This window comes from Cnephaeus nilssonii (genome assembly GCF_951640355.1).
Source record: "Cnephaeus nilssonii genome assembly, chromosome: 11".
NCBI classification, from domain to species: domain Eukaryota; kingdom Metazoa; phylum Chordata; class Mammalia; order Chiroptera; family Vespertilionidae; genus Cnephaeus; species Cnephaeus nilssonii.
Window position 1 is genome coordinate 6,924,042 of NC_137082.1, and position 16,379 is coordinate 6,940,420.

The window sequence follows — 16,379 nt, forward strand, 5'->3', positions numbered from 1 at the left end:
CGAGCGCCTTGCGGAAACGGCTGCTTTTTATTACTGCAATTAGTGATGCATATGAATGTAATCTATTATTCAGTTTACATGTATCTGTTTAAAAAAAAGAGGGCATCTTTGTTGAGCACCAACTGTGACCTAAGCACTCACAGGAAATCCTGTGAAATTATGTGATAGGTGATTCTGGGGATAAAGATCCTTTATCTAAAGCCTGGAACTTTCTGATAGTCTCATGCATATTGTATATATGTGTGAATATATTATATGTGTGTGTGTGTGTATGTGTGTATATACACACCCTTTGTGTACAGTTTGGACACGTATGTTTTTCATTCACAGCCTCCTGAAGTCTGAAACAAATACTTTTACTTATTAAAAAGAAGGTAGAGTTAACAGATAAAATTATGAAAGGTACACTGATGTTTAAATGCCCTTTCCTGAGACCGACATCAACCAACCATGAACACCGTGTACAGGGGGGTAATACAGCATTTCCAAGAGACAGGCTGCACTGTATCTATAAGGAGAACTCAAATCCCTTGCAAAATCCCTGCCGACATTCATGATTATCGGCTCTCATGCTTTGGATTGTCTGCTCTCATGCTCTGGACCGTCTCTATTTGTCCCATTAGTTATAACTATTAGGAGAAAGCCTACACACTGCAAGGAGGGTGGACAGGTACAATTGGATGTTACCATGTTAACCAAGGTGAAACATCTAAACTGCTGAAACCATTCCCCACTTGGGAACAGAAAATATGTGCATATGAAAACTTTCAGGGCCATAAGATGGTGTTCTGTCACTGCAACTAATGGGAATGAAAATAAACTAACCCCCCCCCCCCCTTTTTTATTTTTTTTACAGAGAGGAACGGAGAGGGATAGAGAGTTAGAAACATCTATGAGAGAGAAACATTGATCAGCTGCTTCCTGCACACCTCCTACTGGGGATGTGCCCGCAACCAAGGTACATGCCCTAGACCGGAATCAAACCTGGGACCTTTTAGTCTGCAGGCTGATGCTCTATCCACTGAGCCAAACCTGTCAGGGCTAAACTAAACCCTTTAATCAGTTGCTCTCTCATTGGCTTGCAGCTTGTTTTTATGCCATCACAAGAATTGTAAATTCCACGAGGGTAGGAAATGTGTTATATTCCCTGTTGTGTCCTCAGCACCTAGAAGAATCTCTGGCAGACTCAATAGTCATTTCCTCCATAAACCAAAAGAAAGTACAGAATCATTCAGAGAGGAGCGACACACTCAGTTATGGCTGCCCCTGAAACGGATAAGTACTGTTCAAATCCCGTCTGCAGGTGAGGGAACGGAAGACTGGAAAGGTCAAAGGACTCCTTTAAGGTCACACAGCTAGTAGGTGAGAGCTGGGAATGGGTTCCTAGATTTTCTGTTGCCCCCAATAGGACAGAAAAATCAGACACAGAAGAGAATAAACCCAAGGATCTTTAGACAGACTCTCAAACCAGTGATCTTTTGGGGCAACTACATCAGCCCCTCACCGAGTTCATTTGGGGGAGAAAAATAAAAAGAGCTGCTCTTTATAGGACCATGCCCTGGCGATTTGGAGGCGCTCTTTCCTTCTGTGTTCACAACCATCTCAGGAGGTAGGGGCTAAAATGCCTTCCTTTCTCCTAATGACACACCCAAGACTCGGGTAGATAAGGTGTCCTGGGGCCAGGGCCACACAGCAGTCACAGGTAGCAGTGTGTAGCAGTCACAGGTGAGGGGCTTTCTCGAATGAGCCCCATCTAACGACAAAGGCCACGTTCCTTGACCTCTGCCCCAGCAGTGCTTGGGACACTCATGGAGACTGCCTGCGTGGGCCCTGAGGCGCCGCAGTTCAGTTAAATGTTTTTTTCTCTTCCTCCTTGGTTTCCCCTTTTAGAATACTGGTCTCTAGGCAACTCTGTGGCACAGATGATACACAGCTAACACGTCTCGATGATTTATTACCATCGATAGCAACTGCTTCGCGTGGAGAGCAGCTGCGCGCCAGGCACTGTGCTTTGTGCTTCACTTGGTTGGAGCCATTTGCCCTCCCAGCCACGCTGGGAAGCCGGTGCCCTCGCCTGCGCTTCTCTCTGCTGCCTTTGTTGAGTGAACTAATAATGGCTATTACTTTACAAGGAGCCTGGGTGACAGCGTTGCCCCAGTCCAGCTGTGGATTTGAAGGATGGGAAGAGGAAGGAAACCATGAAATTAAAGAGAAAAGCATCATTCTTGAGCAAACCAGTATTTCTTAACATTTGGGGGGGTCACTGGACCTGTTGGGAGACTGTGATGAAAACTTCAGATTTATTTCCCCCCCGCCCCGCCCCGCTCAAATACCCATGAGTACCTAGGAAACTTTGTTACAGTTTATACATGTATGTATTTCATTCACAGGCTCCGAGGCCCAGGCTAAGAACCCAGTGCTTAAAATGCTTCTACTCTGACCGGGTAGCTCAGTTGGTCAGAGTGTCGTCCCTATACACCAAGGTTACGGGTTTCATCCCCAGTCAGGGCACATACAAAAATCAATCAATGAATGCATAAATAAGTGAAACAACAAATCCATGTTCCTCGCTCTTGCTCTTGATCTTTCACATCAGTTAGAGAGAGAGAGAGAGAGAGAGAGAGAGAGAGAGAGAGAGAGAGAGAAAGAGAGAGAGAGAGAGAGAGAGAGAGAGAGAGAGAGAGAGAGAGAGAAATGCTTGTACTGCTTATTAACAATAGTTTCCCAACTATTTCAGGCTATTTCCTGTTGGCTCTGCCCATATGCTCTTCCATAGCGGCAGTTTAAAATTCTGTCTGGAAAAAGCTAACATGCAGAGTAACTCATTTCAAGAGTTAGCATAAAAAACAACAAGTAGGGGTTGTGATTCTTTAAGAATTTCACAACCATGCTCTTAGGAAGATGTCCCAAAGAGGTTGAAAGGAAAATGAAATGGAAAATTGAGGTGATTACTGAGATAATTCAAGACAAAATTCACTCTTTAAAAAAAATATTTTTTATTTATTTCAGAGAGGAAAGGAGAGGGAGAGAGAGAGAGAAACATCAATGATGTGAGAGAATCACTGATCGGCTGCCTCCGGCATGCCCCACACTGGGGATAGAGCCAGCAACCCAGGTATTGCATCGTGACTTCCTATTTCATGGGTCGACGCTCAACCATTGAGCCATGCCAGCTGGGCCAAAATTCACTCTTAATTCGCAATGTTAGGGAAATATTAAAACGATTCCAGGAATGGGCAGGTTTACATGAACTGGCCCTGGCCACCCTTCCGTCCACTTCCTGTCCCTGGCCCCATCCAGCCACGTCGAGGGCCCTCCTTTTCCGCCTTCTCCGGCGCCCTTCCACCTCCAGGCCCTTGTCTTGCTGTTCCCTCCCAGGAACACTCTTCCCTGGATAAAATAAAAAAAGAGCCGAGCAAATGTCTACACAAACAGGCAGCCTTTGGAGATCTGGGAAGGACACACGTTTTTAAAAGATGTTTTTAAAAAGTGACCACAAACCAGAAACAGCCTCCCCCCGTGCTTGTCACATGGAAGATCTCTTAACGAGGCCCCTCACCACTTCCATCCTCCTGATGAAATGTAACTTAATTGAGGTCAGGCTGCTACCACCACCGCCACCAGCACAGCACCCACCATTTCCTCCCCCCTTGAGAGGAAACAGTACAGAATTTTGGGCAGTAAAGAAAGACAAAAATTCAGCAAAACGATGCTAACAGCTGAAAAATGTGACCTCATTCTACTTTTAAATTTTTTCAGAAGTAATTATCCTATTGAATTAATCAGCGCAAACTCATCCCATAACTGCTGGCTTTCAAAAAAGGGAAGGAAACACCTTTAGCTAAGAACAGCAGTTTTCATGATTTATTTTTCAATTTAAATTCTTTATTGTTTAAAGTATTACCAATGCCTCCTTCCCCCCCACCCCCATTGACCTCTCCCCAGCCGCTCCCACCCCCCAGCACATGCCCTCAACACCCCACTGTCTGTGTCCATTGGTCATGCTCATATGCTATCTTAGCTATTGTAAATTGTGCTGCTATGAACATATGCTATCTTAGCTATTGTAAATTGTGCTGCTATGAACATAGGGGTGCATATATACTTTCTGATTGGTGTTTCTGGTTTCCTGGGATACATTCCTAGAAGTGGGATTGCTGGGTCAAATGGGAGTTCCATTTTTAGTTTTTTGAGGAAACTCCATACTGTTCTCCACAGTGGCTGCACCCGTCTGCATTCCCACCAGCAGTGCATGAGGGTTCCTTTTTCTCTGCATAAGTTTGTTGATTTGTTGATGATAGCCATTCTGACAAGTGTGAGATGGTATCTCATTGTCGTGTTGATTTGCATCTCTCAGATGATTAGTGACTTTGAGCATGTTTTAATATGTCTCTTGGCCTTCTGTATGTCCTCTTTCGAAAAGAGTCTATTTAGTTCCTTTGCCCATTTTTTTTTTATTGGATTGTTTATCTTCCTTTTGTTAAATTGTATGAGTTCCCTGTAAATTTTGGAGATTAAACCCTTATTGGAGATAACATTGGTAAATATGTTCTCCTATGCAGTGGGCTCTCTTGTTGTTTTGTTGATGGTTTCTTTCACTGTGCTGAAGCTTTTTATTTTGATGTAGTCCCATTTGTTTATTTTCTCCTTAGTTTCCATTGTCCTAGGAGCTGTATCAGTAAAGATATTGCTTGACATATGTCTGATATTTTGCTGCTTATGGATTCTTCTAAGATTTTTATGGTTTCCCTCCTTAAGTTTAAGTCCTTTATCCATTTTGAGTTTATTTTTGTGTATGGTGTAAGTTGGTGGTCTAGTTTCATTTTTTTTTGCATGCATCTGTCCAATTTTCCCAACACCATTTATTGAAGAGACTGTCTTGACTGAATAGTATGCTCTTGCCTCCTTTGTCAAATATTAATTGAGCATAATGGCTTGGGTCGATTTCTGGGTTCTCTGTTCTGTTCCATTGATCTATATGTTTGCTCTTGTGCCAGTACCAGGCAGTTTTGAGAACAGTGGCTTTGTAATATAGCTTGATATCTGGTATTGTGATCCCTCCTACTTTGTTCTTCTTTCTCAGGATTACAGTGGCTATTCGGGGTCTTTTTTTTTTTTATTCCATATGACTTTTTGGAGAGTTTGTTCTAGGTCTGTGAAATATGCCATTGGTATTTTAATGGGTATTGCATTGAATCTATAGATTGCTTTGGGTAGTATGGACATTTTAATGATGTTGATTCTACCAATCCATGAACACGGTATATTCTTCCATTTGTTTATGTCTTCCTCTATCTCTTTTTTTCTACGTCCTGTAGTTTTCTGAGTACAGGTCTTTTACCTCCTTAGTTAAGTTTATTCCTATGTATCTTAATTTTTTTGTTGCAAAAAATTATTTTTTTAGTTTCTCTTTTTGTGAATTCATTATCCTATATAATAAAAGCTTAATATGCTAAGTGTCCAGTCATCTGGTCGTCCGTTCAACCAATCAAAGTGTAATATCTTAATGATACACTAAGGCCACTCAATCACTCGCTATGAGGTGCACTGACCACCAGGGGGCAGATGCTCTGTCTGGTAGGTTAGCTTGCTGCTAGGATCTGGCCAATCAGGACTGAGTGAGATAGGCCAGACATGCCCTGGAGCCCTCCCGTGGTTCCTCCCTGGCTGGCCAACCTCCTGCATCCCTGCCTGGCCCCGATCATGCACCTGTGGAGTCCCTTGGCCTGGCCTGCACCCTCTCGCAATCCAGGACCTCTCAGGGGATGTCAGAGAGCCAGTTTTGGCCCGATCCCGCAGGCCAGGCCAAAGGACCCTACTGGTGCATGAATTCGTGCACCAGGCCTCTAGTTGGTGTATAAGAAAACCATAGATTTCTGGGTGTTAATTTTGTATCCTGCTACATAGTTGAATTCATTTATTAAGTCTAGTAGTTTTTTGATGGAGTCTTTAAGGTTTTCTATGTACAATATCATGTCATCTGCGAATAATATCAGTTTTACTTCTTTTCCAATTTGGGTGCGTTTTATTTCTTCTTCTTGTCTGATCACTATGGCTAGCACTTCCAGTACTATGTCGTACAGGAGTGGTGGAAGTGGGCATCCCTGTCTTGTTCCTGGTTTTAGGGGAAATGGTTTTAGTTTTTGCCCATTGAGTATGATGTTGGCTGTAGGTTTGTCATATAAGGCTCTTATTATGTTGAGGTATGATTTCTCTATTCCCACTTAGCTGAAAGTTTTTATCAGGAAAGGGTGTTGGATTTTGTCAAATGCTTTTTCTGCATCAATTGATATGATTATGTGATTTTTGTCTCTCAATTTGTTTATGTGATATATAACATTTATTGATTTGTGGATATTGTACCAGCCTTGCATCCCCGGAATAAATCCCACTTGGTCATGGTATATGATCTTTCTAATATAATGCTGGATCTGATTTGCTAGAATTTTGTTGAGGATTTTAGCATCTATGTTCATCAGGGATATTGGCCTGTAGTTCTCTTTCTTTGTAGTAGTACCTTTATCTGGTTTTGGGATTTGGGTAATGCTGGCTTCATAGAAAGAGCTTGGAAGTGTGTCTTCCTCTTGAATTTTTTGGAATAGTCTGAGAAGGATAGGTTTTAGTTCTTCTTGAATGTTTGGTAAAACTCCTCTGTGAAGCTGTCCGGTCCAAGGCTTTTGTTTGATGGAAGTTTTTTGATTACTGTTTCAATTTCATCAGTAGTTATTGGCCTATGCAGGCTTTTTTATTCTTCCTAATTGAGTTTTGGAAGCTTGTATTTTTCTAGGAATATGTCCATTTTGTTTAGGTTGTCCAGTTTGTTAGAGTAGAGTTGCTCATAGTATTTTTTTTTTTTTATAGTCCTTTGTATGTCTGTAGGGTTGATTGTTATTTCACCTCTTTCATTTCTGATTTTGTTTATTTGGGTCCTCTCTCTTTGCTTCTTGGTGAGTCTGGCTAGAGGTTCATCAATCTTGTTTATCCTTTCAAAGAACCAGCTCTTGGTTTCATTGATCTTTTGTATTGTTTTTTTTGGTCTCTATGTCATTTATTTCCGCTCTGATCTTCATGATTTCCTTCTTTATGCTTACTCTGGGCTTTTCTTGTGCTCTCTTTCTAATTCTTTAAGTTGTAGAGTTAGATAATTTATTACCATTGTTTCTTGTTTTTTGAGGTAGGCCTGTAGAACTATGAACTTCCCTCTCAGGACTGCTTTCACTGTGTCCCATAGATTTTGGATTGTTGTGTTTTCATTGTCATTTGTTTCCAGGATGCTTTTTATTTTTTCTTTGATCTCTTTGGTAATCCAATCATTGTTTAATAGCATGCTATTTAGCCTCCAAGTGTTTGATTTTTTTCATTGTCTTTATTGTAGTTGATTTCTCAGTTTTGATGATTTAAAACCCAATGGCTTTGTACTTTGTCAACAAAGGTCCTTGGTTTGAACTCATCTAAAAAAAAAAAACCTATGTAATGTAGCTATATTTCCATATATGTTTATAGCTATTTGTGTACATGCAAACATATATAGTGTCTTGAAACCAATAGGGACCAGTTCACTATCCATTAGGGACTAGATCACTCTGAAGGACTGAATCAGTTAAAACATCTAAAACATTAAAACAGTGTCTGGAACATAGCAATCACTTCATGTTTGTGCTGTTGATATTACTCTGTGGAAAAGATCATTTTGCCCACGGGAGTAAGCCATTCCTGGTGCTCCCTGCACCCATCCCTCCTTCTGATAGCTTTCCAACTCTGCTAGAAGCTCCTGTTGGGACAGTCCTCCAGGGTCTCCTGAGTTTCTGCACGTCTTCTGAGCAGAGGCACTGATGGCATTTGGTCTGGATTTGTAGCAAAGACCCTTGGAAGACAGATCATGTCTCCTCCGGAGCAGAATGGCACGTTTGTTTGCTGCCCCAAATAATCCACCTCCTCTGAGGCCAAGCTTGGCCAGGTTTGTGCAGATCCTGTTGTAGAAGACTGGGGTTTCCTATGCTCGGGGTTCTTTGTGTGCACAGCATCACATGCACCCAAGGGGCTTTGGGGTGCAGAGGGGATGTAAATATGAAATATAAGCTCTTGTGATGCTGTGAGAAAAGTCCTTTGTCCCTGTGTCTGGCAGGCCTGACCCCCATCCTCAGAAGGATCGTAGGATATTAGGACATCCTGAAAGGTTGGCCTTTGATTGTTGGATAGGAACTTGGACCTGGGGAGGGTTTCCACCATCCCAGGGTTGACAAGAATGACTCAGTGTGTCTAAACTCATTGCACAAACAATGTGACTTGTGCCGAACACCTGCTTTCCTTCTGAGGGTCTGGAGTTTTGGTACATGCCATGCAGAGGCTGCTGACATGATCAGCCCCAATACAAACCCTGGGTGCCAGTTTCTCATGAGCTTCCCGGCTGGTGGCACTTCACCTGTGTTGTCACAACTCGTTACCTCGGGAAAGACAGGCTGTCCCCTGGGAGAGGACTCTTGGCAGCTTCAGCCTGGTTTCCTCTGCACTCACCCCACCGCCTTTTCCCTTCCCCCATCCTTTCACTGTGATCGATCACAGCTAGGAGTCTGACTCTATGCTGAGTCCTGCAAATCCTCCTCACGAATCTTTGAACCTGGAAGTGGTCTTGGGGCCCGCCGACATAGTCTCTGACCCCAGAATCTCATGTCTTCTGTCTGCATCCATGAAACTGGGGTGGGTAACATTCATCTGAAGGGGAGGGGGGAATCTCAGACGTTTCACAGTTCTTGGCAGAGACACCTCTTTGCCTTTCTGTCAGGACACACACGTGTGTGTGTGTGTGTGTGTGTGTGTGTGGTGTGTGTGTGTATGTGTGGTGTGTGTGTGTGGTGTGTGTGTGTGTATGTGTGGTGTGTGTGTGTGTGGTGTGTGTGTGTGGTGTGTGTGTGGTGTGTGGTGTGTGTGTGTGTGTGTGTGTGTGTGTGTGGTGTGTGTGTGGTGTGTGTGTGTGTATGTGTGGGGTGTGTGTGTGTGTGTGTGTGTGTGTGTGTGTGGTGTGTGTAGGGGTGAATTCCAGGTCTAGGACCACTTGGGCATTACATGCTACAAACCAAGAACATGGGCAACCACCTTGTAATCATGAGTGTTAACTCAGAGAAAATGGGACTAACAAAGTGGGCCTTGTGGATACTGTTCAGCACCCAAAACAAGACAGTCTTTGTTTAAAAAAATATTTTTATTGATTTAAAAATATTTTATTGATTTTTTAGAGCAAAAGGAAGGGAGAGGGAGAGGGAAAGAGAAACATCGATGTGAAAGATCGGCTGCTTTCTGCACGCACACCAAGGATTGAGCCTGTAACCCGGGCAAGTGCCCTGACCAGGAATTGAATCAGCAACCTTTTTGTGCACAGGACAACCAACTGAGCCATACTGGTCAGGGCTAAAACCAGCCGGTCTTGAAGCCAGTCGGCACCTGGGTGATTTTAAGATACTTCAGTCAATAGATTTCCTTTACTGCTTAAGAGGGGTTGGATATGGGTTTTGATCACTTGCAGCAGGAATCCTAACTGATGCGGTCACAGCTGCTCAGAGAAGGTGGATCTTCCCATTCTGATGTACCAAGCCTCACCCAGTGGGCTCCTTCTTCAGGAACTCCGAGACCAACAGCAAAAATAACCAGCTTCCAGCAGCCAACAATTTAAAAGCACCTACTGAACGCAGAGCAGCAGGCAGAAACTCAACCTGGTTCCACTTCAGGCGACTACCAGCCCAGAGATGCTGTTTTGTGGCTGAGATGCATATAGAAACATGGACCTTCCCTTGAAGTGAGGTAGGGATGCTGTAACCATAGCAACATGAGCTGGAGACCCAGCTGCTAGGAGAAGAGGAGGTGGTTTGATGCAAGGGAGCTCCGAGCACTTTTAGATCTGTGCCTGGAGATGGGTATCCTGTCTGTCCCCACACACTTCCTGCCTGGACCACAACGAGAGGTGGCTTTGCTTTTCCCGTGCTAGCCTTGTGCACCAGAACTTGGCTTCTACTCCATCCCTCTGCACACCATAGGGAGATGCATCTGAATAACAAAAGTGAGCACTGGAGACTTTGCTTTGGTACCAGAATCCGGGTAACACGGATCAAAGACTCTTCCAAGGAAAGCCTTGGTGCAAAGGATGTTTCATGATTATATTTACACTAGAGGCCTGGTGCATGAAATTCGTGCACAAGGGAAGGGTTGTCCCTCAGCCCAGCCTGCACCCTCTCCAATCTGGGACCCCTTGAGGGATGTCCGACCGCCTGTTTAGGCCCGATCCCACCGGGCCTAAACGGGCAGTTGGACATCCCTCTCACAATCCAGGACTGCTGGCTCCCAACCACTCGCCTGCCTCTGCCTAATTTCCCCTAACCACTTCTGCCTGCCAGCTTGATCACCCCTAACCACTCCACTGCCAGCCTGATGGACGCCTAACTGCTCCCTGGCCGGCCGGATTGCCCCTAACTGCCCCCCCCTGCTGGCCTGGTCACCCCTAACTGCCCTCCCCTGCCAGTCTGGTCACCCTAACTGTCCTCCCTGCTGGCCTGCCCCCTCCCCCCAACTGCCCTCCCCTGCAGGCCTGGTCCTCCATAACTGCCCTCCCCTGCTGGCCTGGTCTCCTCCACCTGCCCTCCTCTGCTGCCCGGTCACCCCTAACTGCCCTCTCATGCAGGCCTGGTCCCCCACAACTGCCCTCCCCTGCAGGCCTGGTCCCCCAACTGCCCTCCCCTGCAGGCCTGGGTCCCCCCCAACTGCCTTTCCTTGCTGGCCTGGTCTCCCCCAACAGCCCTCTTCTGTCAGCCTGGTCACCCCCAACTGCCCACAACTGCCCTCCCCTGTCAGCCATCTTGTGGCAGCCATCTTGTGTCCACATGGGGGCAGCCATCTTTGACCACATGGGGGCGGCCATCTTGTGTCTTGGAGTGATGGTCAATTTGCATATTACTCTTTTATTAGATAGGATGATACTATAAATGGTAATGTTGTAAATGCTGAGGTACAAACCTTTGCTGAATTTATCAACACAGACTCTACAGTGTACAAAATAAATTAACAGGAAACCCAACAGAACAGACTATGTTGCAAGTATCATATGCATCTTTAACTCGCTGAAGACAAAATAGCAAATATAAATATATACTTGGTGTAAGACACAGATACATAATGTGTACCAATCTCACAGAATCAATTCCATCAAAAATGAAATACCAATGACCTTATCTAAGGGATGCAACCGTTACTCATTTGGAAGTAAGTCTCTCCCCGCCTCCCCGCCTTTCTTTTCTCCCTAGCACCTGCCATGCAGCGTAGGTACTTCTCTGTCACTGTGTTCTCCATCTCCCCACTATATTGCAAGCTCCCTGGGGGCGAGGTTTCCATTTCATTTACTGCTACATGCGCAGCACCTAGGATTGCACATCTAGTAGGTGTCCAATAAATAAACACGGAGTGAATTTAAAACAGGCACAGAATTAACCAATATCACAATCAGTTTCTACAATGTCACTTTATACACCGACCTGACGTGATGAATACTTGCTTCCGGCACGTGGCTCTTCTGCCCATCGGTGTTCCCCCCTCCCCCTCCGCCCCCCTCGGGCTGGCTTTGCCCATAAGAGAGGGGAGGGAGGGAGGCTCAGTCCAAGGACCCCCTGAATTGCTGCGCGTGCTGCTCCAGCGTCTCGGCCGCGGCCCGGAGGAGCGCCAGCGCGGCGGGGCTGGGGTGCGGGAGCACGGCGCGCTTGGTGGCCAGCGCCAGGTCCTTGAGCAGGCTGCACAGGTGGCTGCTGCCCCGGAGGATCTCGTTGCGCGCGTCCCTGTCCTGCGTCTCCCGGCACAGCGTGTCCACCAGCTTCTGCCCGATCGTGATGACCAGCTTGCTCTGCGCCACGAGGATCTCGGGGGGCTGGCCGTGGCGGAGGCTGCCGTGAAAGACGCCCATGGCCTTGAAGAGCGCCCCGAAATAGAGCCGGCAGTGTTCCGAGAGGTGGGCCTTCTTCCCGGGGTCCTGCTGACCCGGAGGCGGGGGCACAGTGGAGCTGAGGTCCTAGGGGAGGGAAGAGAGCAGCGGATGAGAGGCGGATTCCACCGATAGGCTGGGCTCGGCCCCTTTTCCTGCTTTTGCTCGGTTTGGTAGACTTTTGATAAGAAAAGGTGGTTTTGTCTGGGAAGCCCCGTAGCGCAACATTTGGCTAACAAATTAAGGTTTATGTTTTCAAAGCACTGTTATATAAACGTTATGATATATACAATCATATGGATTGCATTATATATAATCTCACATATTTTATGCAAATATATAAAATCTTATTCAATTCTCTCAACAAACCACCAGAAGAAACACATTGGTAATGACCAAATTTGCAACTTTCAAAAAATGCAAGAAAACTTGATGGTGAGATTAAAATGTTTCCTCAAAGAACAGATTCTAAAGGATTTAAAAACTCCTTTCTAACTCCAGTATCAGAGGTAGACCCCGACCCTCAAAATTTGTCAGAAGAAATCTAAGTATGCTGACATACCTGCCTCAACATTAAAATATTTCTCTTGTGCCCGGCTGGTGTGGCTCAGTGGTTGAGCAAAAGCTATGAACCAGGAGGTCACGGTTCAATTCCCAGTCAGGGCATATGCCCGGGTTGCAGGCTCGATCCCCAGTGTGGGGCATGCAAGAGGCAGCCAATCAATGATTCTGTCATCACTGATATTTCTATCTCTCTCTCCCTCTCTCTTCCTCTCTGACATCAATAAAAAATATATTTAAAAAGCTATTTCTCTTGCTTGCTAATAAGGTTTTAGCTATAATTTTACTTTCATGAATTTTATTTTCTGGACTGTGGACCCAGTGTCCCCCTAGAGCCTACCCACTGTGGAGCGATTTCAGCATCTAACTTAGTGGCGACCACTCCAGGGAGCAACTGAAAGCCCCGTTGCTAGGTGGTAAGTGAGGAGAGAGAGGCTCCCTGAAGAAAGAGGCTGCGTAGAGCAGGCGTCCTTAAACTACGGCCCGCGGGCCACATGCGGGTGTTTTTGCCGTTTTGTTTTTTTACTTCAAAATAAGATATGTGCAGTGTGCATAGGAATTTGTTCATAGTTTTTTTTTTAAACTATAGTCCGGCCCTCCAACGGTCTGAGGGACAGTGAACTGGCCCCCTGTTTAAAAAGTTTGAGGATCCCTGGTCTAGAGTCTTCAATGAGCAAAATAAAGATCTGGAGTCCGTGAAGTCTGAAACCCATTCTTCCTGTTAAGCTGCATCCTTAAACCCTCATCGACCCGTGACCTCAAAATGCACGGCCCAGAAGCACTCCCACGGTGTTACGGTCTGACTGTGTCCTCCCCAAATTCATATGTTGAAGCTCCCCTCTCCAACAAGAAGGCATGAGGAGAGCGTGCCTTGGGGATGTGACTAGGACTAGGTGAAGCCACGCAGTGGGGCCCCAGGGGTGGGATCAGGGCCCTTGTAGGAATCTAGAGGGCACAGTGCAAAGGCAGGCTGCAGCCTGGCAGGGAGCTGTCCCAGAACCTGAGCACACAGGTGCCCTGATCTCAAACTCCTAACTTCGGAATGGTGAGAAATACATGTCTGTTGTTTATAAGCCACTCCATCTACAGGACTTTGTTACAGCAGCACACACGGACCAAAGACAGACAGGTACAGGGAAGGAAAGAGCGGGGTGCTGGCTGAGACGGATCTCTGGGGGCAGGGAGCACGAGGGAGGATGCAGCGGATGCTGGAATGAGGAGCAACAATCTACACGTTGGAATGTCTGCATCTTAGCTTGAAAGTGTTAACTGTAGGCAAGTAAAAATGCGCCATGACTCTCATCCTGGGCCGCTGGAACTGGGGGTTATTCCTGGTTATCTATCACACCGACCAGGGAGCTCTGCAGGCAGCCAGAGGCAGTGCCGGGGGTGCAGAGTGTCCACCCACACAATGGCCAGCGGTGCCCCCCACCCTGAGAAGCACTGTCCATCTAATGCCGTCGCTTCCCGTGTGGCCCCTGGACCTGCTGCATCAGCTTCACTGGGAACTTGTTAGAAGAGAATTCTCGGTCCCCCCCAGACCTCCTGAGTCAGACACTGTGTGTGTGTGTGTGGGGGGGGGGGGGGGCGCGGGGCGGAGGGGAGCGGGCCGGGGAGAGACACTCTCCAATCTGAGAGGCCTGGTCTAAGGCTTACTTCACGCTGAAGTAAAGAGCAAGGATTTCAGGCCCATAGAGAGGTGTTGGAGGCTCCCGGAACGTGGATCAGGAGGCCTGGGTCCTGGTCCTCGTTTACCTCTGAGAAGGCAAATGATCTTGTCCACACGGCTGGACATCACGGCCCTCCTCCTCCCACACCCCCCTCTCCCCCAGCCAGTGGGGTTGGGCTGGCTCACTGCTTCCCAGGCTTCAGTGATTCAAAGAAAACCTCCACAAGTTAAGCTCTTCCTGGCTTCCTCTTAACACGAACTTGCTTAATCTTTGTCTTTAAATGGATCCACTTATATTAATTTAAAGGGAACTTTTTAAACTGGTAAAAGGAAAACTGCTGTCATTTGCCACCAAGAAAAGGTCATCAATAAAAATAAGCACAATGGGCCCTGGCCGGTGTTGTTCACTGGTTAGAGCATTGGCCTGTGCACTGAAGGGCACGATTCCCAGTCAAGGGCACGTACCTGGGTTGCAGGTTTGATCCCTGGCCCAGGTCGGGTGGGTGCAGGAGGCAAGCAATCAGTGTGTCTCTCTCACATCAATGTCTTTTTCTTTCTCCCCCTCCCTCCCACCCTTCCACTCTCTAAAAATCAGTGGGAAAAAATATCCCCGGGTGATTTGTTATTTTGTTATTAACAAAACAAAACAAAAAGCACAATGATAACACCTTTGATTAAAAATAAAGAAAGAACACCAAGTGTCAAAAAGTGTTGAAGAAAAAGAAATAAAAACCAATCTAGAAAGAATCAAATCCAAATTAAAAAAAAAAAGTGTGGAAGATATACAAGCCCCCAAACCAAAACGGCCTTTCAGCTGTAACCAGAAGCCGCAAAAGAGAATGTCAAAGGGAGCGTGAGCCCTGGACTCTGCCCCGTGGTGTCGCCTGTGACGAGGGGCAGCGCCCTGCGTCGTCTCAGGAGTGGTTGAAGATCACGGTCCCCCCTCTGCGCTCCACCTGTCCACCTTCAGGGTCCCTTCCACCGTAACAAGGAAAAACCATTGCAAAACCCAAGTCTCCTGGCCAGCCAGCGTCTTGGCCACAATGTTGAATGACTCACAGCAGGAGACGTCTCCGTCTCGTCTCCCGGGGAAAGTGTGGGAGGGTGATCCTTCTTGCTTACCTGTGTTTCTAAGTCTTTGTTTTCATCCAATCTTTGTTCCAGGATGGGTTTTACTTTCTCTTCCAGGTTAGGCAACTTCTGAAAAAGACAATCCCTCCGAATCACCCCCTTGAATGGTTTTTGTAAGGCTGTCTAGCTCTTTAAGCCCACTTTGAAATCGAGCACTCCTCTTCATGCTTTTGTTCTGTGAACTGAAGCCTTTTTCAACAAAGGACACTCTGGCCGCCCAAGGGCTGAATTGTGTCTGCCGATATGGCCTAACAAATGACACACAGGCCCTTTTAAAAAATATTTATTTAATTGGGAAATGCAAAATATCCAGATTTCTAGCTTGTCTAGAATGTGTTGTGGCTCTTACACCACAAGGCATTTTAGCAGAATACCAAGATACCAAGACTGAGCCCCAAAGCACCAAGTTACCTGGGCCACACAGCCGCAGGGACTTGCAGTTCCTGAACCAGACGTACTCTTCCTATAGCATCTGAACTCATGCAGCAGAGTTTTTCTAAGAGCGACTGGAGTCTCGAGGCTGCTGAGACCACACACAATTTGGAAGAGGTTTACACTTCCTTCTTCCATTTATAAGAAACACAATGACCATGACTTAACTTTCAAGAAAATGCAAAAAAACCTTGATTGTGAAATTAAGAAATTTGTTCATAGAATGGCTTTTAAAGCCCTTTCTCATCTTAGTGTCAGAGGTAAACCCCAAATCCCCAAATTTCCAGAAGACATCCTATCTGCCTTAACATTAAAATGTTTAGCTGACTGTAGAGAGCACCTGGGAAGGCACATGAGCATTTCTTTAATTATTGTCAGCTGAATCCAGTGGCGTTGGCAGAGCCACATCCTGGAAACACACCTTGCCAGAGGCAGGTGTGTTGTCAGCTTGACCTTCAGCTCAGGCGCCAGGGGGTAGGTTTCATTATCTAAATCCAGCCAAGCACCAGGAACAAACATGATTATCTGGGCCCACCCAGAAGTGACCATTACTAAGAAGCCACAAGAATGCACATAATCTTCCTTTGTCTTGGGCTTTAGTAAAACTTCCTGGGTTTTGCCGAAACCGGT

General features: G+C 46.1%; 1 protein-coding gene across 3 annotated transcripts in view; it reads right to left on the bottom strand.

The window, feature by feature from the left end:
• Positions 1-10,769: 10,769 nt before the first annotated feature.
• Positions 10,770-16,379, bottom strand: part of CASS4 (Cas scaffold protein family member 4) — a 32,855-nt gene continuing 27,245 nt past the window's right edge. For 2 of the 3 annotated variants that reach the window (XM_079784170.1, XM_079784171.1), the window contains exons 7-8: positions 15,309-15,386; positions 10,770-12,043 (exon numbers count right to left, since the gene is read on the bottom strand). In XM_079784170.1, the coding sequence (XP_079640296.1) occupies positions 11,633-12,043; positions 15,309-15,386 (489 nt within the window). In that variant the 3' untranslated portion in view covers positions 10,770-11,632. The remainder of the gene's footprint in view (positions 12,044-15,308; positions 15,387-16,379) is intronic. The other variant, XM_079784172.1, reaches the window with a different exon arrangement.